Source organism: Meriones unguiculatus (genome assembly GCF_030254825.1).
Source record: "Meriones unguiculatus strain TT.TT164.6M chromosome X unlocalized genomic scaffold, Bangor_MerUng_6.1 ChrX_unordered_Scaffold_31, whole genome shotgun sequence".
Taxonomy (NCBI): domain Eukaryota; kingdom Metazoa; phylum Chordata; class Mammalia; order Rodentia; family Muridae; genus Meriones; species Meriones unguiculatus.
In genome coordinates, this window is record NW_026843707.1 from 3,038,978 (window position 1) to 3,063,782 (window position 24,805).

General features: G+C 36.4%; 1 protein-coding gene across 9 annotated transcripts in view; it reads right to left on the bottom strand.

Annotated features, from left to right (window-relative positions):
- Dmd (dystrophin) overlaps nt 1–24,805 on the bottom strand; it is a 2,365,055-nt gene that overhangs the window by 17,303 nt on the left and 2,322,947 nt on the right. For 8 of the 9 annotated variants that reach the window (XM_060376797.1, XM_060376795.1, XM_060376796.1 and 5 more), the window contains 3 exons: nt 16,282–16,525; nt 15,341–15,464; nt 1,678–1,770 (listed from right to left, as the gene is read on the bottom strand). In XM_060376797.1, coding sequence (XP_060232780.1) covers nt 1,678–1,770; nt 15,341–15,464; nt 16,282–16,525 — 461 coding nt within the window. The remainder of the gene's footprint in view (nt 1–1,677; nt 1,771–15,340; nt 15,465–16,281; nt 16,526–24,805) is intronic. The other variant, XM_060376794.1, reaches the window with a different exon arrangement.

Here is a 24,805-nt window from a genome sequence, read left to right on the forward strand (position 1 = left end):
TCTTCTCAACTATATTACTTATATTAACTGTTACTTAGATTTGGAAGAAATATCCAGGCAGCAAATAGAGTAGCTCTTAATCTCTCACAGAGCATGCAAATGGACCAGCAGTTCAAGAAACTGGGATGGAACACATATTTATGACCTTTAGGAAAAAGTTCAGGATTGATGAAAGGTATGGGAGGTGCCTAAAGCCCTGAGACCTCTAACTACCATGCAGCCTTGAAAAAGAAACTTCTATACAATTCTAATTCCTTCTTATCAACCAGATTGCTTCAGGTATTCATTTATGGAAAATATATCTTCATTAGAGTACCTGTATTATTGCACTATGTTCTCAACTGAATTCCCACTGAGGAAAGCCAAGACCTTGTTTCTTTGCATTCTTAATACTTTCTCTGCTATACTGTTGGCACTAGTAAAATCTGGAAAGCCAATCTGATAGTAACAAAAGGGAAAACATTTTATTTTCTACCAAGCTTGTATATGGTCTTCTCTTTAAATAATGACATCTAAGAAGTGGAGATATCTAACAGAGTTAGAATGAGGAAGGTGCAAGGGGTTACTGGAAGACAGGTAAGAGTTATCTGTTAAAAATCAATCAGTGGTGTTCAGCAGTGAAAGATGGCTGGACAGACATTTAAAATTAGCTTCCCTGCTAGTTCCTTAGCAACACACTACCAGAACATTATTGCCTTTAATGTGCACTGTACAACGTTCACTCACACATCAACTAGCTGGGAAATGACCATTGTTAAATGATACTGAAGAAAAAGATAGGGAAAACACACCCTCCTCATTGCCCTTATGGAGACTAACAAAAGCCTCAGATTTTACAGCACCTTTCCTTCAGAGGCTGCCCATTAGGGGTGCTAATCACTGGCCACAAAGCTTTATGTTTTCTCCATTCTGCTTTCCTTCTTTCAGCTCACCTCAACTGTTTTTTAAATAGGTTGATGGTAGGGGGAGTGTTTCACTGACTGTGTCAGATAATAAACTATAACAAGAGCAGTAAAATATCTCTTTGGATGAAGGGAGAGATTTGCGTTCATACAGGCTTGTGGAAAAACTCTGTGTGTTAAAATCCCGCTTTTGTATGGGGTGCAAAAATGTACAAGGTCAATGTGATAGAGAAAAAGAATGCCTCTCTCTACAAGGAAATGAAAAGCTGATAGCCTCACGTATTGAAATCTAATTATCCCTAAATTGATTTAATGAGGTATGGTACAATTTTCAAACACAAAAAGCATCAGATTGCAAGCCAGAATCCCCACCAATACCACCGCATTTTCTAGGCCTCACTGTTGCACACTGTAACTTCACACATCCTTGGCAGAGGCACCACAAAGCACCAATTTTCTCATCTGTAAAAGTCACATAATAACTGTTCTTAAATAAAAGGTACCACATAATTAGGTCTTCAAATCAACATGTGAACCAAGTAAAACACTCTTTAAGTACAAGGTGAAATCTTAACTTCTAGAAACAATTTGATCACACAGGTATTTGAACTCAAAAAACAGCAAGCCAGAAATCTATACTAAAAATAAAATCTCACCATTAACCCAAATTGGCTTTCTTCTGTCAGCACATGTTGGTTACCAATGGACAAAAATACATCAGTTAGAATGGAGGGGAACTGTGAGCTCTGTGTCTCTTGTAGATATATGTACTTACCTCTTGAACTGGGGAAGGAGTTGTTAAGTTGCTCCATCACTTCTTCCAATCCTGTGCTTGTGTCCTGGGGAGGACTCAGAAGATCTTCCTCACCTTAGTGAAAGATAAAGAGAAAAATAACCATTATACTTCTGCCAAGTGCAGACACAGAAAGGGCCACAATAATATTTTACAAACCACTGTAAGTTCCTTTTACTTGCTCATATATAACAACAGAAAACTTTTCAAGCAATTCTTCAAGCTTGATAATTTCGGACTACTTCTTTTATGTGTGAAAATTCATGTGGTAATTTACCTTTGTTATTATTCGTGGGGATGAAAACTGTGTACATATTTAATAGTTCACATAAAGTCGATAAAACTTCTTTTCTTCACTTTTTAAAAATTTGTTTTTATGTATTACAATTTATTCATTTTGTATCCCAGCTGTAGTAGTACACTCCCTCATCCCCTCCCAATCCCACCCTCCCTCTGTTATCTCCTCCCATGCCCCTCTCCCAGTACACTGATAACAGAGGTCCTTCTTCACTTCCTTCTGACCTTAGCCTATCAGGTCTCATCAGGTCTGGCTGCATTGTCTTCCTCTGTGGCCTGGTAAGACTGCTTCCCCCTTAGGGAGAGGTGATCAAAGAGCCAGACACTGAGTTCATGTCAGAGACAGCCTCTGTTCCCCTTAGTAAGGTACCCACTTAGACACTGAGCTGCCCTGAGCTACATCTGTGCAGGGATTCTAGGATATCTTAATGCATTGTCCTTGGTTGGAGTGTCAGTCTCAGAAAAAAACCCTATGCCTAGATATTTTGTTTATGTGGCTCTCCTAGTGGAGCTCCTGTACCCTCCAGGTCTTTTTATCTTTCATAGATTCCCTGCACTCTGCCCAAATTTGGCTATGAGTCTCAGCATCCTGCAAGGTAGAGTCTCTCGAGGCCCTCTGAGGTAGGCTTCTTTCCTAAAACAACTTTTATTGAAGACCATTAACAAATGTGAAACTTTTCTTTGAGAGAAAACAATTATTACACATCTGCACTGTGCTTTCTCAGCACAAAAGAAAAAGAAAAGAAAAAAAAACAAAAAACAAAAACATAGCAGATCAAATTAACTCCATAAAGGTAAAAAGAGAGGAGGAGAACTGGAGTTTTTGGTCTTTTGCATGTAATAATAACACAACTAAAGCAGCATTAAAATCAAATGTAATAAAAAGGAATAAACATTGTACATGAGCTAATAAATACTAACATTAGTATTCTTTTAAAGATGTATTTATTTACTTACTTATTAACTTACTTACTTATTGTAAGTGAGTACTCTCTCTGCATGCATGCCTGCATGCAAGAGGGTATCAAACCCCAGTAAAGATGGTTGTAAGGACCATGTGTTTGCTGGGAATTGAACTCAGGACCTCTGAAGGAGTAGACAGTGAGCTTAAGTGCTGAGCCATCCCTCTGGGCCCCTAACATTCGTATTATATGGATAGTAGAGAAAATGCTGAGGAGATATAATCTTTACTCTTTTTTAGTTATTTAATTTTATTTTATGTGTACTGTCATGAGGGTGTCAGATCACCTGCACCTGGAGTAACAGACATTTGTGAGCTGCCATGTCAGTGCTGGGAATTGAAAGCAGGCCCTTAGGAAGAACAGATAGTGCTCTTAACCACTGAGCTATCTCTCCAGTCCGCCCTTTATTTTTTTTTTTCTACTTGGAACTGCATTATCATTTTTAAATTGGGAATTCATTGTAGCTGATAAGAAGATTAGTGTCTCTACTCACACAACATTTTGAGTTATGGGAAATTTTCTTAGGTGCAGACCAAACTAATTTGAATTCTGAATGTTCTTTGAAGGTTGTGTTTCATAATAACCAATCTCCCAATCAAGAAAATAACTTCATTTTAAGTTCTGTTTGTTAAGTGCTTTGTTACTTTGAAAGCAAGTCCTTGTTCAGCAAGTCCGAAATAATGAATGAGCTAAAGGACAAACTCATGTTCACAGCCGACATGGAAACAACTAGAAAGGTAATGATTCAATGATTTACATATTCTTTTTCATTTCTGTTGGTCTATAGCTTGCTTGGATTTTCAGCTAAGATTATAATCCTGTATTTATTCCTGCATTTTCAATATTGTTTTAAAAGCACAAGCAGAAAGAGTCATTGCTAAGACCAAATCCAGGTGGATGTGAGTCCACATGTCATCCTTAGAATGAAGAGTTAAGAAGGGATAAAAAGCCTCTGATTCTGTGAGTCTCATGCTAGAGCACACCTTTTTGAAATATTAAGTATAGGAAAGACACAGTGAAGAATGAAGGTCATGGAGAAGTAAAAAGAGAGACTAGATTCCTCTTTTTTCCTCTCTTCTCTCTGCACACATGCAGACATGTGTGAGCACACACATACAAACATTTTAAGTTTCTCTCTTCAGAAAAAAAAGTGGCAGTTATTATTTCTAGCTTACCCTTGCATTTTCAAAAGCCTAGTGAAAATGGAGTGAATGAAACATTACCAGAAGAGACAGAACCCTGAAAAACTGCAGTGTCAATTACATTTTTTGTTCCATTACTGATGCAAATTTTGGTTGAACTGGGAAATGTAAGGCATTTTAACTGCACCAAATCCATGCTCCTGACATTATGCCTTACAGATTAAATCAGAACAAGCAGAAACACTCAACATCGGTGTCAATATATCTGGCAGTTTAATGACATCATAACTGAGTACTAGGAAGTTCATTGTACTGTGTTAAGACCCAGGTACAGTTCAATGATGTGACTGGCAGGACTGTTCCTGAATGACTTTAAGAATTAAACTGTGAAGTATAACCTAATGATGTCAGCTCAGTCTATCTTTACTGATAAACTTCCCCCCATCTCAAAAAGGAGTATCTAATTAAAATGCAAAATTGGTTTGTTTTAATAGAAAGCTTTTGTAACAATGGTAATTGTACTTATTCAAACATTTTGGGAGTATTGGAGTTTGAATTCAGGGAGCTATGCATGTATCAGCTAATGATCTAATAACCATTCTAATAATTTTAGAATACCTAATACATCTTAAATTGTATATGAATACATATAATCTGTTTCCTCAGTTTTTTTATAGTGTCCAGGTTTCTCATAATGGCTTAACTCACATCTGTGTAAGAACTGAAATGAGACTCATCACATATATGCAGGAGAAAAAGCAAAAAGGCTAACTGAAAAGTTCTTAGTGCCTAATATATTCTATATCAGATTATACTTGAAAAAAAAAGAAACAGTTAAATGAAACCTGAGAAGAAGTGGAAGAAGAACAGTAGGAGAAAGAAGATAAAAGATAAAAGAGAAAGATGATGCTGAATGTTATCAAAATCCTTTATTATAAAAATGTCATAATAAAACACTTTACACAACTAACATATATTCATGAATATTTTAAAAATAAAGTAGTAGTAATGTATTGTTAGATACTGGAGGTTTATATTTTAATGCTTTTACAAAAAAAAAATTCAAGGGCCTAGAGAAATAGTTCAACAGTGTGTCTTGTTCTTTTATGGGACCTGAGTGAAGTTCTAGGCACCCATGTTAGTAGTTCACAACAACCTGTAACTATTGCTCTATGTGATCCAATGCTCTTTTTTGTAGGCATTCATCAATTACATAGGTGAGCAAAGGGAGTGATGAACACTAAGAAAAGGGTGAGATGCAACTGAGCCAAAGTATGCAGGACTTCAAGGTATGAACCACAAATGTATATAAAGAAAGAGCAACAGACAAGGAAGAGCGCCTACAAAGCTCCTGGGAGGCCAGTGTGTTTAGTTTGCTCTAAGGACAGCAAGAAGGTTACCAGAACAGAAAACGTGATCAAAGGCTAGGAGCAGAGCTCTTTCATGGTCCAAGAATGTAGACTTGGTTATGTGACATGTTATGGTAAATGGAATGTTAACGGATATGACATACAGAGAAGCTTTGATTGCTTGTGACTTGTTGCATTTTCCTTCTTGAGTTTACAAGCCAGAAAAAACAAACGGTTCAGGCGCCCTTTTGACCCATGTAGGATCAGAGACAATGTGAATATTCATGGACTCAATTCACAACCATGGGTGAGGTTCAGCAGAGCTCCTGCCAAACTGTAGCCAACTAACAGATATGAATGAGAAACATCCAATTTGAAAATTTTGTGGTTACTTAAAATAACTGTCACTGGTTCTCAACACATAAGAAGAATAACATTTAAAGATACAGAAATGCTAATTACCACAACTTGATCATTACATGTTATATATATGAAACAAATTATCATGCGGGATCCCATAAATAATGGTAAATACATATCAATTTTAAATTAAAGGTTAAGAAATAAAGATACACATCGTTTTAATTACCCAACCCAGTAAGATACCAATATTTATAGTTTTCCTAATAATACACTATACAGCTATAACACAAAAGGAAAGGCAACATGTTCTACTTATAATAGCCATATTCATGACAATCTTGCTAACTACCAGTTTTTATCATTTATTGCTAAGAAAATGCACACTAAGTGTCAGTTTGTGCCCACTTGGAATTTGGCCAGTTACTATCCTTACTTCACTGATTCATTTCTTACTCAAATAGTATATTGCTAGTAATTAAGGGAATTAATGGCAATTCTTTATCATTAAGCCTTCAACTTGATTCTACTCCAAATTGATTTTCACGAACATGCCTAAAAATTCTTTTGGGGTTATTAACAATATTCTCTGGCTTTATCTGAAGTTAAGGTTTAGAAATGACTGTATCAATGCAGATTATTTTCTTTTAAAAATGGAACTGTGACTTATCAAATTACTTTTTCCTACAAAAGTGAATACATGTGAACACAGATAATCACCATGACATGACTAGTCACTGAATACATTTGCAGCACTGACTCACTTAGGAAAAGTGAGTTGTTTTTCAAAATGGATATAATGAGAGAAATTTTGCAATATAAAATCTTTCTCTTACCTTCTGTTTAGAACTATCAATATACAGTATAAATTAACCTGTAATGTATATTGGTGTAGATAATTTTTTAAGATTATTTCACCATTTTGGAGAGGGATTTTAACCCATTTTTACCTTCATGTGTTATTACTTCTGCTATTTATATTTTGTCTATCTTGGTTCTCTATAGTTTTTCAATAGAAAAGGTACTATGATTTATTTAATACTCTTCATTTAGGTCCAACTATGTTTTCCTATTCTAATTAAAAACAATTGCTTTCAATTTTATATACACTATGGAGACCTTCTTTAATAAATTATGCTGTGAAAGGATGCCGTTGACTATTAGCTTTAAATTATGATAAAAGATAATCTTTAAAATGTCTTAAATATATGGATTTTTCCCTGTTCTACATGAAAATATATTGTGCTTAGGGCTGGAGAAATAAATTGGCAGTTAAAAGTAGTACTGTTCTTTGAGAGGTTCTTTCAGAGGACTCAGGTATACTTCCCAGTACCCAACTTGTGACTCACAAGTGTTCATAACTCCAGTTCCAAGGAACTCAGAACTCTGTTTTGGCCTCTGAAGATAACAGACATGTACATGGCTGTGGTGGTTTGAATGAAAATGGACCCCATAGGCCTAAAGGTGTAGCTGTGTTGGAGTATGTGTGCCTTTGTTTGAGGAAGTGTATCACTAGGGGTGGGCTTTGAGGTTTGAGGAGCTCAAGCTAGGCCCAGTGGCTCTCTTCCTGCTGCCTATGGGCACAAATATAGAACTTTAGCTACTTCTCCAACACTATGTCTGTCATGCTTCCCACCATGATCATAATGGACTAAGCCTTTAACTGTGAGACAGCCCCCAGTGTCTTACTTAATAAGAGTTGCCATGGTCATGGTGTTTCTTCATAGTTTAAAAAAAAAAAGTACGTAAGACAATGGTGCACAGACATGCAGGCAAGGCATGAATGCAAATTAACACAAGCTCTTTACTATAGGTTTATTGTACTGAGAGTGATCAATTGAGAAAGAAAAGATCAAGAAATTGGCATTAACTTTAAGGAGTTTAACTTTTAGAATTTTCTAGGAGGAGAAAGGAATGCTAATAATTATATAGAATAAATTAAATGATATAATGCAAGACAAAACTACATAGTGTATGATGAAGTTAAAAAGGAAGATTCATTGTATGCAAAAAAAGATAATCTATTTCAAGTTAGTAAAAGCACAATCTATTTCAAGTTAGTAAAAGCACTGTTTCCATGTTAAATAATTTGGGATTCATTAGTAACACAAATCAGGTCTTAGGCCAGGAATAGTAAGATATAATCTGCATAGCTGCAAAGTAACTAAAACACCTGGAAGATGGCTTTAAAAGAGAGAGAACTATTCAGGACAGTATTCATATGTGTTCAGGTAATAGATGACAAAAGGCTGAATTGGGGCAGAAGCAGCTGACGTGAAAAGTTAAATTGTTTTTCCCCTGTAGGAATCAAAACAATCTTACATTTATGCTTGGTCGAAGAGTACAGCAAGAGAAAGAAGTAAAAAGGAAAAAAAAAAAACAAGTGGGAAATTGTTAAAGACATTTCAAAGGTTCAACATAATTTCCTATTGGACTCTTTTTTAAATTTTTTATTAATTACATTTTATTCACTTTGTATCCCCCCATAAATCCTTCCCTCCTCCCCTCCTGGTCTCACCCTCCCTCCCCCTTCTCCCTGCATGCCCCTCCCCAAGTCCACTGATAGGGAAACCTGATAGATTAGGATCAGAAGGAAGGAGAGGAAGACCTTTTGGACTCTTTTAATGCAGAAAACACTGATGGATGAAGTCTGGGCTTGAAATCTGGACATAGAGTTATCAACATAGTAGAAGCCAAAGAACAGAAGATCATTCTAGGAAGAGTGAAGAAGAATGAGGAGGATAGAGAGAGAGCCTTAAAGTAAGTCTAGATATGTCTCACTGATAGAATATGCACATCATTACAGGGTAACCTAAAATGTTTAGCAGGAATGAACACAGAAGAAAAGAAACAAGCAGATCAATTAAGAACTATTCCATTGTGTTTAGGAGGACCCTGGGTAATGATCAATCCTCATTCAGAAAGATAAAGGGGATGAACATTGGAAGAAGGAGAAAACAAGAAACAGGACAGGAGCCTACAACAGAGGGACTCTGAAAGACTCTACCCAGCAGTGTATCAAAACAGATGCTGAGACTTATAACCAAACATTGAGCAGAGTGCAGGGAATCTTATGAAAGAAGGGGGAGATAATAAGACCTGGAGATGACAGGAGCCCCACAAGGAGAGCAACAGAACCAAAAAATAAACTTGGGCACAGGAGTCTTTTCTGAAACTGATGCTACAACCAAGGACCATTCATGGAGAGAACCTAGAACCCCACTCAGATGTAGCCCATGGAAGTGCAGTATCCAAGTGGGTACCCTAGTAAGGGGAACAAGGACTGTCTCTGACATGAACTAGGTGGGTGGCTCTTTGATCACCCCCCCTTGAAGGGGGAGCAGCCTTGCCAGGCCACAGAGGAGGACAATGCAATCAGTCCTGGTGAGACCTGATAAGCTAGGGTCAGGTAGAAGGAGAGGAGGACCTCCCCTATCTGTGGACTTGGAGAGGGGCATGGCAAGAGATGAGGGAGGAAGGGTGGAATTGGGAGGGAATGAGCAAGGGGCCTACAGCTGGGATACAAAGTGAATAAAATGTAATTAATATTTAAAAATAAAAATTTAATAAAAGAATAACTATTCCACAAACATCTTGTCTTGGAACATGTAAACCTGCCTGGAAAGTGTTTGAGACTGAAGGAGACTACAGAGACTTGACAGTGATATGGAAATCATGACCTTTCACTGGATCCCAAATAATCATAATCATAATAGTGACAGAGAATGTGATTTGCAAAATAGAGCTAGGAAAATTGAAGTTACAGGGTCTCAATTTGATTTTGTGATGCTACACACTGATTTCAGGGCCTTGCATACACACATAAAAGCAATACCTGGCCATGGCCCCAATTTTATTTTCTGAGTAGTAACTCACCATTGGTTATGTAAGAAAATGTCTTTCATATTGAAAGACACGGTTTTAAGTCTTTTGGGTAAAATGTTATTTTGTATGAATGAGATACTAAATGGGTCAGTGAAATAAAATAAGACAACAAAAAATGGTATAAGTATGATAGAAGTGCACATAAAAGACGGATAAATCCATGTACTATATGTAAAGATATTGTCTTAGAGAAATATATAAGTAGATGTCAATATAAACAAAACATTAGTCTAAGGCTAAATAAAAACGTAAAGCAACTGAAGCAAAATGTTTAACTGTAATTTTGCTATATATGTTTGTTTTCCTAAATAAAAAAGGAAAAAATAAAAAAAACATAAAAAAGGAAAAAATCACATATAAATATCTAATATTAACAATAAAATCTGTTTTTAAATGCTTGAGAATTGTTTGATATTTTAAATAAATCAGAAAACATTTTGAGAAGAGTCAGTTTGAGGAGGTCAGGAATTATTGGGTATAATGAGTTGGTAGGAAGGCATATACATGAGTAGACAGGCCAAGAATGCCAAAAAAAAAAAAAACTAGTTTTAAAACATATTTCTTTGTCTCTTCCAATAAAATGTAAATTCCATTAGCACAGCCTCCCAGTAACAATTATAAAGAATACAAACAATGTTAAAAGATTTATCAATGGGAAGTACTTTGTGCTCTGAAGAGGTACAATGGTCCTATGTATCTGGGTGATGGGTGAATATGACATCCCATAGATAACAAATCTATGAATGCTAAACTCCTTTATAACCAACTCTCATAGAAACTACATGCGTTTCCCCATACAGTTAAATCAGGTCTCCATTACTTGTAACACCTAACACGGATGTAAATGCTAATTGTTACATTATTATCCAATTCAGGGAATAATGACCCCAAAATATCTATATATGTTTCATTACAAATGGACATCCCTGCCCCAAATATTTCCAAGTTTGTTTGGTTAAACACATGATATAGAACTCTCAGATGTGAAGGGCCAACTATAGTTGAATTCTTAGACAGATAACTTGGTATGATTTCTACAATACTTCACTTGAAAGAAAATGATTGGGGCTGTGTTTTTTTTTTTAATATTATCTTTATCTGTAATATAACTCAGCCAATCTCATCCTTACCACATCTCAAGAGCTGAAAGTACAGGAACACATTTCACTGTTATTTAAACATTTGGAACCACCTTTTCAAAGTCCCTCTATTCCCTTTTATTAAATAAAGTTGGCTTTATTTAATGAAATAAATTCAATAAAAAATCACCTTTGAATTTAGCCTTTTCTTTCAGAAAACAAGACTTTTAACATATCCTACCAATTTTATATAGGCAAGTTTTCTCTTACTCTAATGTTGGCACTGGCATATAGCACTTCTCTCCCTGTATTCAGTTCAGCCAGAATATTCTTGGTTCTACAAATCATCAGTACCACAGCCTGTTATTTACTTTTATTTGAGTGCTTTAATAGGTATGCTGCCTCTTAAATGTTGACAAACTAAATAATTAATGCTTCTAAACATCCAGAGTTCTGAGGCTCAGCATTAAAATATGCAAATCAACTTCTCATGCATTACTTCAAAAAGAAGGAAAAACCCTGAAGTAGGAAATCACAGATACTAAAGCTCATCTGCTTTCAGAATTTATTGACTTCTCAAAGGTGTGCAGTATTTTTTCATGCTTTATGTTATAATTTACACTTCCAGAAGTCGATTAGCTATATTCCGATCTCATGGGCAAAAGGAAAATCTGACAGAGATTTCCCTAAATGAGTGAGGTGTAGTAAAGAAAACAACCTCAAACATATACTCTTCTGCTTGAGAATGACTGGACCCTTGCTTTCTTGTAAGGTTTACTTCTCTGGACCTAGATGTGCCCTTTGCTCTATATTCTTGAACATCACTGGATTTGCTTCAACTATTCTATCTTTCCTCTGGCATACCTATCTTCTTAGAGCCCTCATCTATTTCTTCAACATCTATAAATCTCTGTTATCATTCCAATGGTATCAGTACCCTGCTAATGATTTGCCCAATCCTCACTGTATCCCAAGTGAACTATGTATACTCTAACCTTTTTTATATCCATGTAGCACCCTTAGAAGATGAGTGGGAACCTATACCTTTTATACTTAAATGTAAAAAGAGCTTGAAACTATTGCTGTTATCCCATCAATTCAACTTTCCTGACCACAATCTCATTGCTCAGACCACTATCTATTCTCATTTTTACCCCATGTCCCTCATTTTTTTGAGAGAGTTCTCACTATAGCCCGTGGCTATCCTAGAATTCACTGTGTAAACCCAGCTGGCCTGGAACTTGCAGCAATCTCCATGCTTTTACTTCTCAGCTTTGGGATTACAAGTGTGAGTCACCACATCCAGCTTCACAATGTAATCTCTTGATCTTCTACTATAACTAATTCGTACCTTCAACCTTAGTTTTCCACCCTTAAAATCTGAGTTTAGTATTTTGTCTCTCTTTGGTCTAGCCCATGGATCATCTCAAACATGAATTCCTACACAAGGCTTTGAAAGACAGGAAGTCTTTTGTGAGTTAATACTTGTTTGGTTTGGGGGAGGGTTGTTGTTTTTAAGCTGTGGTGTCATTATTTTGCTCAATCACTTCTCAAATTGATCCTCCCTCCTCAGGCTTCAGAGTGTCTGAGACTGCAGGTATGCTATTACATTAAGAGCTTGCAGGAAACAGTGGGAATCCCAACGATAACTGGCTTAGGACCCGAGAAAAAGAAATAGACTTATGAGGTTGAGTCATGCTTATTCACTCATAAAAGAGGAGAAATGAGAAGAGATCAAATACTGGTGGCATTCATGAAATATGATTGTCTAACAGTACAGAAAAAACAATGAGCATTACCTGACAAGTGCTGTCATAACCATTCATTACACTGAACAATAGCTTCTTCCTTTTACTCTTCTTTTATCATGTATGCTTCAAAAACTATAGCATTCTTTTTTTATTTTTATAATTCTTTATTAATTATACTTTATTCACTTTGTATCCCCCCTGTGGTTCTCTCCCTCCTCCCCTCCCAATCCCTCCCTTTCTCCCCCATCTGCACACATGCCCCTCCCCAAGTTCACTGATAGGGGAGGTCTTCTTTTCCTTCTTTCTGATCCTAGTCTGTTAGGTCTCGTCAGGAGTGTCAGCATTGTCTTAGGTGGCCTGGTAAGGCTGCTCCCCCTTCAGTGGGAGGTGATTAAAGAGCAGGCCAACCAGTTCATGTCAGAGACAGTCCCTGTTTCTATTATTGTGGAACCCACTTGGACACTGAACTGCCATGGGCTACATCTGTGCAGGGGTCTTAGGTTATCTCCATGCATGGTCCTTGCAACAGAACCAAAAATCTGAGCACAGGGGTCTTTCCTGAGACTGATACTCCAACTATAGCATTCTTAGAACCCAGTTCTGTGCAGAGATTCCCAATGAAGAATTAATGACATAAGACAACGCTAAACCCTTACCATTTCCTCTCCAAATTCAACTAACTTTATCTTGAGCGCTCATTCAAGTGGGGGTTAACTTTCAACTTGGCAGAATCTATAATCATCTAGGAGACAAATATGTAGGCATGTCTGCAAGGAAGATTTAGACTCGGTTAATTGATGTGGGAAGATTCACCCTAAATGTAGGTGATCTCTTGCCCCTGGCTAGGTTTAGGAGCTGACTATAAAAAAGGAGAATGTGAGCTAACCACCAGCATTCATTTCTTCTTATTTCCTAACTGGGTATGTAACATGATGGGCTTCCTCAAGTTTCTGCAGCCAAGCCTTCTCCATTGTAAGAGACTGTACCCTCAAACTAAGACAAAATAAACCCTTTCACCCTTAAGCAATGGGGAAAGTAAATAATAAAAAAAAAATTCTAAAAGTTTCTTTCCTTTCCTGAAATCTCATTCCTTTTCAATGGTCAACTTCCCTTCTCTGAAAAGGCTACTCATTCATAGTGATCTAATTGGCTGTAATTAAATTTCATTTCCACGGGCTCCTTTACCTTTCATTTTTTGAGTATATCTTCCTTGAAGCAGTATCTACTTCTCAGTCATTTACTACCCTATTGCTCAAATAAAGGTTGTCATACTAGCTTTGTCAAGAGGACACGGCTTAGGGTCACCTAAAAAAGGAGTCTCAACTCAAGGATCGCCCAGAAAGACAGGCCAGTGAAGAAATCTGTAGGGGACTGTGTTGATTGTAAATTGGTGCAGGAGGGCCCAGAATACTGTGGGCAGCACCATTCTTTGGGCTGAAGGCCCTTGGCTATACAAGAAAGTTAGGTAAGTGTGGGTCTGTGCACAAGAAAAGAGAATTTTTCAGTGGTTTCTGCTTTGAGTTCCTGTTCGAATTCTTGCCCTGACCTCCCTTGATGATAGACTGGAAGACATAAACTGAAACAAATACTTATCCCCCTAGACTGTTTTCAGTCATAGCTTTTATCATAGCAACAAGAAAGGAAAACAGAACAAAGGTCTTCCCCAAAGTACTGTATGCAGACACCTTTTCTCTCCATGTTTTTCATTTCATATCTTTCAGCAGTCAAATCAAGGGATGTGCATTTTAATTCAAGAAGTCAGCTATTTGCTCAAATGCATTACAAAACAATCAAATATTATACTCTTGGGGGGGCTAGAAAGATGGCTTAGTGAATAAGAGTGTTTGCCGCTCTTGCAGAGAATCAGAGTTCATTTCTCAACAACAATGTCAAGTGGCTCACAAACAACAGTAATTTCAGTTCCAGGGGCTACAGTGCTCTCTTCTGGCACATACACACACATATAAATACTAATACACATATTTTAGAAACAATACAATACTGAAGTTGGGAGTATAGTTCTGTGGTAAAGTACTTGCAACATGCCTAAGGTCCTATGTTCTATCCATAGCATGGGGAGAGGGGAACAAAAGAAACCAAAGTGATCTATACTGACAACCAAATTCATTTCTTCCCCTTCACAGTCAGTTCCTAGGTCCTAGAAACTCTATTTACAGAGAATAGTTTCATAGATGCCTCCTCCCATTTCTCTCAAATGTAGACTCTCAGAATTCTTATATCATGGACTGAACAAACACTCCCTAACTGGTGTATCCATCTAAAAGTGTTTTTCTTTGGGGAGATGAAGGTTCCAGAATATATCTTTTAAGAAGTATCTTTTCAGATATTCTCACCTGTGATATGATTTTCAGACGTTCTTTGACATGAAATGAGTTAAGCATCCCTATAATGTGACTGTCTTTCCTCTGCAGACTGACAGTGCTCTACTTCTTGCTTGAAGTCCTATCTTTCTATTTAATTAATCACACTACTTGCTGTTTCTTGACACTATAAAGTCTTCAGACATTCATTTACATTATTCCCACTTCAGGGTATATTTGATCTTTATTTCAACTTTTGGAATCATTCATAAATATCAATTGGCCATCAAGCCTTCCCTTTTCAGTAACTATGTTGTACCACTCTGCTTTGTCTTAAGTAGCCGGGAAGTCGGCTTATTAAGCTCAAGGATCACCTCAACCACTAAGGCATGTTTGATGATGGTGTTAGAAAATTTACTTCACGATTTGTACTCGTAGCAGAATTTTTTAATTTCTCAGATATTATGGGTGACTAAATCTGGAAGTAGGTGATACTTACCCATAGATTCTGAAGTTTGACTGCCAACCACTCGGAGCAGCATAGGCTGACTGCTATCTGACCTCTGCAGAGAGGTAGAAGGAGAGGACAATGTGGTACCATTCACCTTGGCCTCAGCCTGGGGCTAAAGTTTGCAACAGAAGAAAAGTATTGTTTTTCATAATAAACTCAGAAAATTATAGGAATACTAAAGACTAAAAAAATAGAATTATTATTATAGATAGTCAGGACTCATACATTATTACTATTTCTATTTAGAAACATCCCAGAAATAAAAGAATATGGAATATTTTATTGTTGATATGATCCATGGCTATGTCTTTACATCTGAACTCTGATCTATTATAAAAATTCTTAAAAAATACTGATATGATAGGGTAAGGAATAAGTCACCAAATTGAAAGGCTTAAGAGACTGAGAAGGCCAAGTGAGAAGAGAGAGCATATAACCCCTCCCCCCAAAAATAATAGAGAATTATTGGAGAAGTATCAAGTAACACAATAGATACATTATTTTAAAATATTAAATTATCAGAAAACCTACAGCATGTCTGGCCAGGGTCTGTTTTAATGCTATATTCTTCTAGGTTCCCAGTGAAATGCATAAATCTTTAATTTATGTGTTGGTGATTGGGGCAAAAATGCCCAATAGTATACCACAAAATATATCTAATTTTAAATAAGAGAACTTCATTTCAAACAGTCAGAAAATCCATTTACAGAAAATGACTGACATTTCCAAAATGCATTTAATTAGTAAAAAACAAATGAATGGAAAACAAACCAAAATCAAATCACATTTGGAGAGGAAATGATTTTACAAATATATTGAAAAGTACTTTAAAGCTGAAGCACAAGTATTGAGTTCTCCCTTTTAGTTTTGTTTAAAAGAGGAAAGTGAAAGTTTGTAACTAGCCAATATTAGAGAGCTGGGGACCTTACTTGCTCCAGGAGCTGTCTCAGTCTATGTAACTGTGACTCCAGCTGTTTATTGTGGTCTTCCAGGATTTGCATCCTGGCTTCCAGGCGTCCTTTGTGTTGGCGCAGTAGCTTGGCTTCAGCAATGAGCTCAGCATCCCTGGGACTCTGGGGAGAGGTGGGCATCATCTCAGGAGGAGACGGCAGTGGGGATAGGCCTTTATGCTCATGCTGCTGCTTTAGACGATCGTACTCTGCTTGCAGATTCCTATTAAGTATCAGAGGTTAAGAACAAAAAACAAAGGAAGAAAAATTAAAATTGTCTCTTGATGTCATATAACTGGCATTCTGATGAGTTTGACCAACACCAAAGAACAGCAAGGAAAAGAGAGGCACTAATGAATGGTTTATATGATGATCTTACCAATTATTAAAGGAACAAAATAAAATTGGAAGTTTTAGACTGGTGTGTGAGAAAAGATCCTTTTCAGTTGTTTTATGTCATACTAAAAGACTCATGGGTGCTATGTTCAGATAAGTAAGCAGCAGAAGATTTAATCACTTTGTAAATATTTCTATATAATGTAAGATCAAAATTTTATGCCTCTATTAAGACTAATTTTCCTTTTAAAAAAATCAAAATGTCAACAGAAATGTACAAGTATACACACATACATACACACACAACATAATCATGTAATCATCACCATGTTTTAATAAAATTTAACACCTGCCATAATTTCTGCATTTGGTCGTGGGTGATTTTATTTTTTTATTTTTTTCTTTTGCTTTGCATGTATGCTATGCTGGAATAGAATCAAAGGTTCTGAACATTTCCATATTTTTTTTAAAGAAATAAAATCCAGCATCCAAATCTGAAGCCACCCCAATATACCTTATCAATCCTATACCATTCTCTCCTCAGCCTCGTTGTTAAGGAGAAAACGCCATACTGAATTCTATGTCCATCAATACCCTACACGTAGTCATGTGTTACCTTGAAATTAAGATGCTATTACTGCTAGTTCTTTTGGAAAACAAAATATTAATTTTGTGTGATTAAATCTAGTATCATTATTTTGCATGTTCTTAAATATTACATTTAAGAACTTTATGCTGAAGAATATACATACCATTATGAGTGGCTTTTGGCCTTCAACATCATTTTTGCAGCTGTATCTATGTTGATACATAATCATGTATTACTTTACAGCTATAAAGTTTTATCTTGTTGCTTGAATATGTCCAAGTTCTCAGTTTACCACCATTACAAGTCATGATGCAATGAACTTTCTTACAGCAGTCTCTTTGGAAACCAGTTTAAAGGATTCTATAAAATACATCTTGATGTGGGATTTGGAGGTCCTTGTAACATCTTCATGTGCTGCACCAAAGTGCTCTCATATATGGTTTTACCAATTTAGTGTCTCAGCAGTAGTGAATGGCACATTCATGTTCTCACACTCTTAGAAAATCACACTCTTACAAAAAAAAAAGATCTTGCTGTTATCAGACCTTTCCATTGTGGACCTGCTGCTGCTACTGCCATTTGGGAAGGCTATAGAACGTTTAAAAGGTAAAGCTCGGCTGAAGGTATTAGGTCAACATAAGTAGGCCTTGAGCCTTTGCAGGCAGTGATGGAAGTTCTGGTGAATTGTTTTATCCTTATTAAAACTCTTTATATTAATAAGAGATATCTATCCTTATAAGTTAATATGTATAGGACATATTAGTTCCTTCAATTATATTAATTTGCTTTTAGACTTGTTTAATTTCCTTTTGTGTGATAGTATTTGGCATGAATATATATACATATAAATATATATATATTCACACACACACACACATATATATATATGGATGTAAATACATATACATATTCTTGAATACATATATATCATATGCATGCTTGGTGCCTGCAGAGGTGAGAGTAGGGCATTGTTTCCTTTTGATGGTTGTGAGCCACCATGTGGGTGCTAATAGTTGAACTTGGGTCCTCTGGAAAAACAAGTGCTCTTAACTGCTGAGCTTTCCAGCCCATCTTGCCATATCTCAGTGCATATTTATTTTTTGTGAATATTCTGTAGTATAAAAACAAATTTCAAAATATTTCTTCACAGTTTTTGCTTTTATGTTTGGCTTAAGATCATCTTCCTTACACTTACATTCTGAAAATTAAAATTGTGGGCCAGGCCATATTGCTGATGAAAACACCTACATAACTCATTAAACAAGGAGAAACCAAACTGGTACCTGACTAGAGCCTCCATCTCTACTGAGTAGTGTTTATCGTACTGAAAGGTACACTGCATACTACCAAAGGAGAAATGTAAACACCAACCCAGCTACAAACTGTTTGATCTACAATGGTGAACTGATGCAACAGTAGCACAAAAGTTGTGGGAATAGCCAGCCACTATGTGTTATGGGTTTAAGGGCCACTCCATAGGATGGAAACCATGCCTCATATTGCTCAGGTCCAAGGACCTGAGACCAGATAGACAATGGCCCGAAAAGAAAACCAAATACTGCTGTTCTGCTAAAGGAACATAGCAATAAAATGAGTTATGATACTCTTCTACATCCATAGATAAGACTCTTGCTCAGCCATCATCAGAGAAGCTTCCTCTTGTAGTAAGTACATGAGAACAAATACAGAGACCTACAAGTGGACAATGTTCACGGAGTGAGAGACTATGGAACACTCAGTCCTAAATATCTCCATCAAATCCTACTCCTGAGGGCTCATGAAGTTTTGTAGAGGAGGAGGCAGAAAGACTGTAAAGGCCAGTGAAGATGGAAGACACCCAGGGAACAAAGCCTTTTAAGTACTATAGGACTGATATACATATGAACTCCCTGAGGCTGTTGCAGCATACACAGAGCCCAAATAGTTCTAAGCCAGTTGGTCTCCTAGTGCTGAGTGGAGAAGTGGACACAAATCCCCATCTCCAATTGACAATAGCTCACAAAGGAAAAATTAGTCTTCTCCAGTGGTGTCTCACTGGGTACACAAACCACAGTTAAGGGCAGGCCCAATGCCCAGCAGTAGATATTCAACAGAAAATGAATTCAGTGGTATATTTCGGAATGTTTTTGTCTCAGAGTGATTTGTTTGGGCATTTTTTTTTAACCTCACAGATCTTTTACTTATATATCATGGTTTCTGATTTTGTGTTTTTATGGGATTTCTGTGTGTGCAAGTGTGTGTGTGTGTGTGTGTGTGTGTGTGTGTGTGTGTGCGCATATGTTTCTTGTGCTTTTCCTTTGGCTCTTTTTTCCCCCCTGCATTGTTTGTTTGTCCTATTCAGGTATGTGTGTGTGTGTGTGTGTGTGTGTGTGTGTGTGTGTGTGTGTGTGTTAGTTGCTGGTTTGTTCTCTAATGAGATAAAAAAAGAAAGGGTGGGGGTTTGGTTGGGTGGGGAGAATCTGGGAGGAGCTAAGGGTGGGAAACAATAATCAAATGTATTGTACTAAAACTTATTTTCAATGAGAGTTAAAATTATATATAAATGTACATGGTCTAGACAGATGACAGTAGTCTACTGAGCGCATCTGGGAGACTCTAACTAGCAGTGTTTTCAAAGCAAAGACTCATGACCAAACCTTTGGCAGAGTACAGGGAATCATAAGAAAGAAGGGGAGTTAGTCTGATGGGGAAAGGATAGGAGCTCCACAAGGACCAAATAGATATGGGCACAGGGTCTTTTCTGAGACTGACATTCAACCAAGGACCATGTATGGATATAACCTAGAACCTCCACTCAGATGTAGCCTGTGGTAGCTCAGTAACCAATTGATTTCCCAAAGTGAGGGGAACAAGGACTATTTCTAACAGGAACTCAATGACTGGCTCTTTGGCCTCCCCACCCCCGAAGGGAGGAGCAGTCCTGTTAGGCCACAGAGGAGGGCTTTGCAGCCAGTCCTGAAGATACCTGATAAAACAGGATCAGATGAATGGGGAGGAGGTCCCCCCTATCAGTGGACTTGGAAAGGGGCACGGTGGAGATGAGGGAGGGAGGGAGGGACTGGGAGGGAATGAGGGATCGGGACACGGCTGGGATACAGAGTTAATAAAATGTAACTGATAAAAAATAATAATAATAAAATAAAAAAGGTAAAGTTTGCAGCAAAACTTGAGGACCTAAATTTAATCAGTGGAACAACAAATAGTGGAAAAATCCAAGTTCTAAAATTTGTCTTCTGACCTTTGTATATGTACTGTTGCAATATGACCCTCTCCCAGCCACCCTCCCCCCCAAATAAATAGCGTGTTCTTAAATTTTAAAATTATTACCTTTTTCATTTGGGACTTTCACCTTTCCACAATCTATTTTTGTGTATAGTGTGAATATATGACTTAATTTGACTTTATCAGCATTATAGTTATTCCATCACTGTTTGATTTCTGACATTGCCTCTGCAATACATCAAGTGTCCATCAAGAGATAGTTATGCTTATGAGTTCCATTCTATTCTATTCCATTGCTTTGTATAACTTTACATTTATTTCTGCCTGGTTGGACTTCACATTTCCACTCCATTCTTCCTTAAAATTATCTAAGCTATTCTAATCTCTCTGATCTTCTGTATGATTTTAGTATCAAATTTTCATATTTCATGAAAATCCCTGGTCATATTTTGGGATTGAATTTAGATATTAAAACAGGAAGAACAGAGTTCATATAGTTGAGTTTTCATATAAAAGAATGGGGTAAAGTTCCTCATTATTGTTGTCTTATATTTACATTATTTTATATCCACAGTTTTGTGTGTCTCTTTTTTTCTTGCTGTTTTAGAATTGTTTTTTGTAATTGTTATGAAGACAGTACTCAGTATGCAACCCTCTCTGGCCTGGTATTTTCTAAATAGACCAGATCACCTCAAATACATAGAGATCTTCCTCTTTTTGCTCCATAGTGCCTGGATAAAAGGAGCGAAGTAACATGAATGCTTACTTTTAATTTTACTGTTTTTAAAATACTTGGGATATGTTTTCCATTCTCTGTATCAAAGGTTAGATATATATTACTTGATTTAATTTAGTTGGTTATATTTTATAATGTTTGTGATTATCAAATTCAACACACACTGATTTAGGGGTACTGTTTATATATTTCCAACCATTTTACTAATCATTTTAGTATACGTTCTAACTCAATTACATTTTATTCAGATAATACCTGTATGATACTGATCCAATTAAGATCTAGTTCATAATCACTTTTTAAATGAGTACTGAAAAAAGTGTATGTATTTTCCTTTTCAGAAGACTGTGTCCCTACATAAATTGCATTAATTCTGTTTAAATTGTCTGTTTACTAAATTTGATCATCCATGCAGCTCATCAATTTCTTAAAGGAATGTTGAAATATAATAGGTTATTAAGTTTTTCCTTTTGATTCAACGATAACCTACAAAAGTAGGGACTTATGCAATTAGGTCCATAAAAACTTATATTGTTACTGATTGCTTTCCCTTTATAACTGTTCCACTTAGTTTTGGTTATACTCAATCGCTACTCAAGGGAATACATACAGTATTATGGCATACAAATATCTCAGTGCTTTAGGATTTACTGAAAATACAGTTAGAAATAAAGATACCCCGTATTTGACTGAGTAGAACTCTTGATACCTTTCTTATGGTTACAATAACTTGCAAACTGAAATGACAGATTTTAGCTGTTCACAGATAATTGTTTCACCAGGCAAGATAAATGATGAATTGTAGGCTGTAAGTAAGCAGGAGCTTTTCCACTGAATGATATGAAACAGTAAGATCTCATGAACAAGTTTTAGCATTAGAGAAATATTTTGTGCTCCATATGGGAACAAGAGATGCCACGATTTCAAAAAAATTCACTGTCAAAAAAGCTTGATTCCATAGTGAGACAGAAAGAAACAAGCTCTAATATATTCTTAATCTGTTATTGTTTTAGCTGTGCCTTGAACCAAAGAGCACAACGTTTTCAGGAATTTAGTAAAAGTCATGCAGGAAATCAATGATCTTTTTGGTTTATAAGAACTGAATCACCAGTCTGTACTAACTGAGATTCTATTGCAAATAATCTCTAAGAGATATTTGTGAGATGCGTTTAATAGCAATTTACTTTGGTAAAACAGCTACAAATTTCATGGAAATTAAATTTCTTTCAAGGAGGTTCTGCACCTCTGGGTCTGAACCAAATGCATATAGTTGTGCACATTAACTAAATCTGATTTGTGAACATTTATCAAGCACTCAGTTACATGTTTCTAGGAAACTGAATCTGTGTTCAGAAGGGCTCATTCCACAGCAATAATCTTCCTTTTTTCTTCCTTGCAGTAACACACACACACACACTTTGAGGCTAGAGAGATGGTTCATCAGTTAAGAACAATGGTTTCTCTTGTATAGGACCTAGATTTATTTCATAGCACTCACACTATGGTTCACAACTGACCCAGTTTCAAGGGATTCAACATCCTCTTCTGGCCTCCATGGCCACCAGGTGTGCATTTGGTACACTGACAGACATGCAAGCAAAGCATTCATACACATAAATAAATATTAAAAGAAAACTATTTTCCTGGAAATGATACAACTGATGACACTTTTAAGAAGCTTTAGCTTCTTCTTTCTACCAAATTGGGTCACTCATGATGTTTTTCATGGAAACACTGTTTTTTCACATTTACTTTTGGAAAATGTAACAAAGTAAGTACTGTCATCTTACCTACTGTCATAAAAGTGCTGACAGAAGACAATCTCTTCTAGAGACATCTTCTTTGATGTAATGATCATGTGGTCCAGTTGTCCACAAGCCTCTTTTTTTGTAAGTTAGCATATAAGTGTCTTTGTTGGGGAAACATGGCTAAGTATATACCATACATTTCATTTATGGTATTCTGTCTTTCAGTGAAAAAAAGCTCAATTTAATCAGTCAAGGCTTATTCAAAGCTGAGGTGTACAGAACACCAATAGCTAAATGTAGGGTGTAGACCATTTCCATCTACATAGATGTTGGCCTCTTGGGAGAACATTTACTTGAAGACTCACATCCATTTTTAATTCTGCAAGGTTAGATTTTTAGCTATTATCTTTTGAATACTTCTGTGTCATTCCCTCCATTTTCTTCTGAAAACCCTTAAACTTCAAAGTGAATCCCAAAGGTCCATTCTCTATTTCTCTTAATTGTTTATTTGTATATCTTGTCTTTGTCCCACACCATTGTGTATACTACATTTCTATGTATATAATTCTCCTTCTCTTCTCTAACTTTTCATCTAGTTTAGTCAGAAATTAATACTATCTTTGTGCAGTTTACAAAATTCCAGTGACTATTTTTTTTTATTTGCAAAGTGTCCTATCTTAGTGAATGGTACTCCCTTATTTATATCTTTGAGCAGCTTCATGAGTGGAATTTCAAGCAGTATTTGTTGTAACATTCACTAGACTATGCCTTTTGATGGAAAGGGTGTGCTATCACTTATTCTTTTATACTCTCACTTGAAGGCATGCTTTAAAAAGATGTCTAACTTTTCTAAAAGCATCTCTCTCTCTCTCTCTCTCTCTCTGTCTCTCTCTGTTTCTGTCAAGTGGCTTTGTGGCTACTCCCATTCACCATTTCAGGAAAGAGAATCTACAACCAGATCTTCTATTGGCATCTATACTAAATAATGCAGACACCATACATCCCACCAGCAGGCAGTAGGGAAATTTTTTTAGATGTTCCTTTCAAGATTATGATATTACCCTACGTAGTACCCTCTTCTATTGTCCCATTGTCTATGCATTAGGCTCATGTCTGCACTTAGTTGTAGTTTGATAAAGAAGTCAAAATGTTCTTGTTTTAGTACAAGTGTGTATGTGTATATATCTGAATTTTTGTGGGGTCTAAATTTCAAATAGTAATCTTGGCTCTTATTTCCCACTTTGCAAAGAGAATTTTAATCACTTTTATGCTATCAGGAATCAGAAGACCATACATTTATCTCACTTATTGCTCACCACTATTTGCTTAGCTTTTTTGTCATTTCTGGTCGACAAATATATTCATCTAATTGTAAAGTCCAGCTACACCCTTCTCATTTTTCATTTCACATACTAACTGTCACTAGATAAATGATAGACCAAAGGATGTTTCCTTAATATAAGAGTTAACTTCATCTTAATCAGAGGAGATCAAGACATACAGATTTTGCAGATGTATAGTTACGTTTCCCTCAGTACTGGTTCAGCCCCTGATTCAGTAATCCAAGGTGACATGAGTCAATCAAGTATTCTTCCCCAAAATAAAAATGTGATAAATATACAGCTCTTAGCTTAGGAAGCAACTTGATTGCATGGTTTGCCTCCCTGAGACTTTGAGGTAACATCTTGCTATGCCAATAGTTGAAATTAAAAGTGGCTCATGGAAAGTTTCTTTACAAGGTCTCATTTTGTAGCCAAGGCTGCCTTAGAATTCACTATAAAATGTAGGCTGACCTCTCAAACGAAGTGGTTTCTTGATGAACAACTAAATGAATTGGAAACTTGTTTAAGTCTAAATTATCTTTTTAAGATA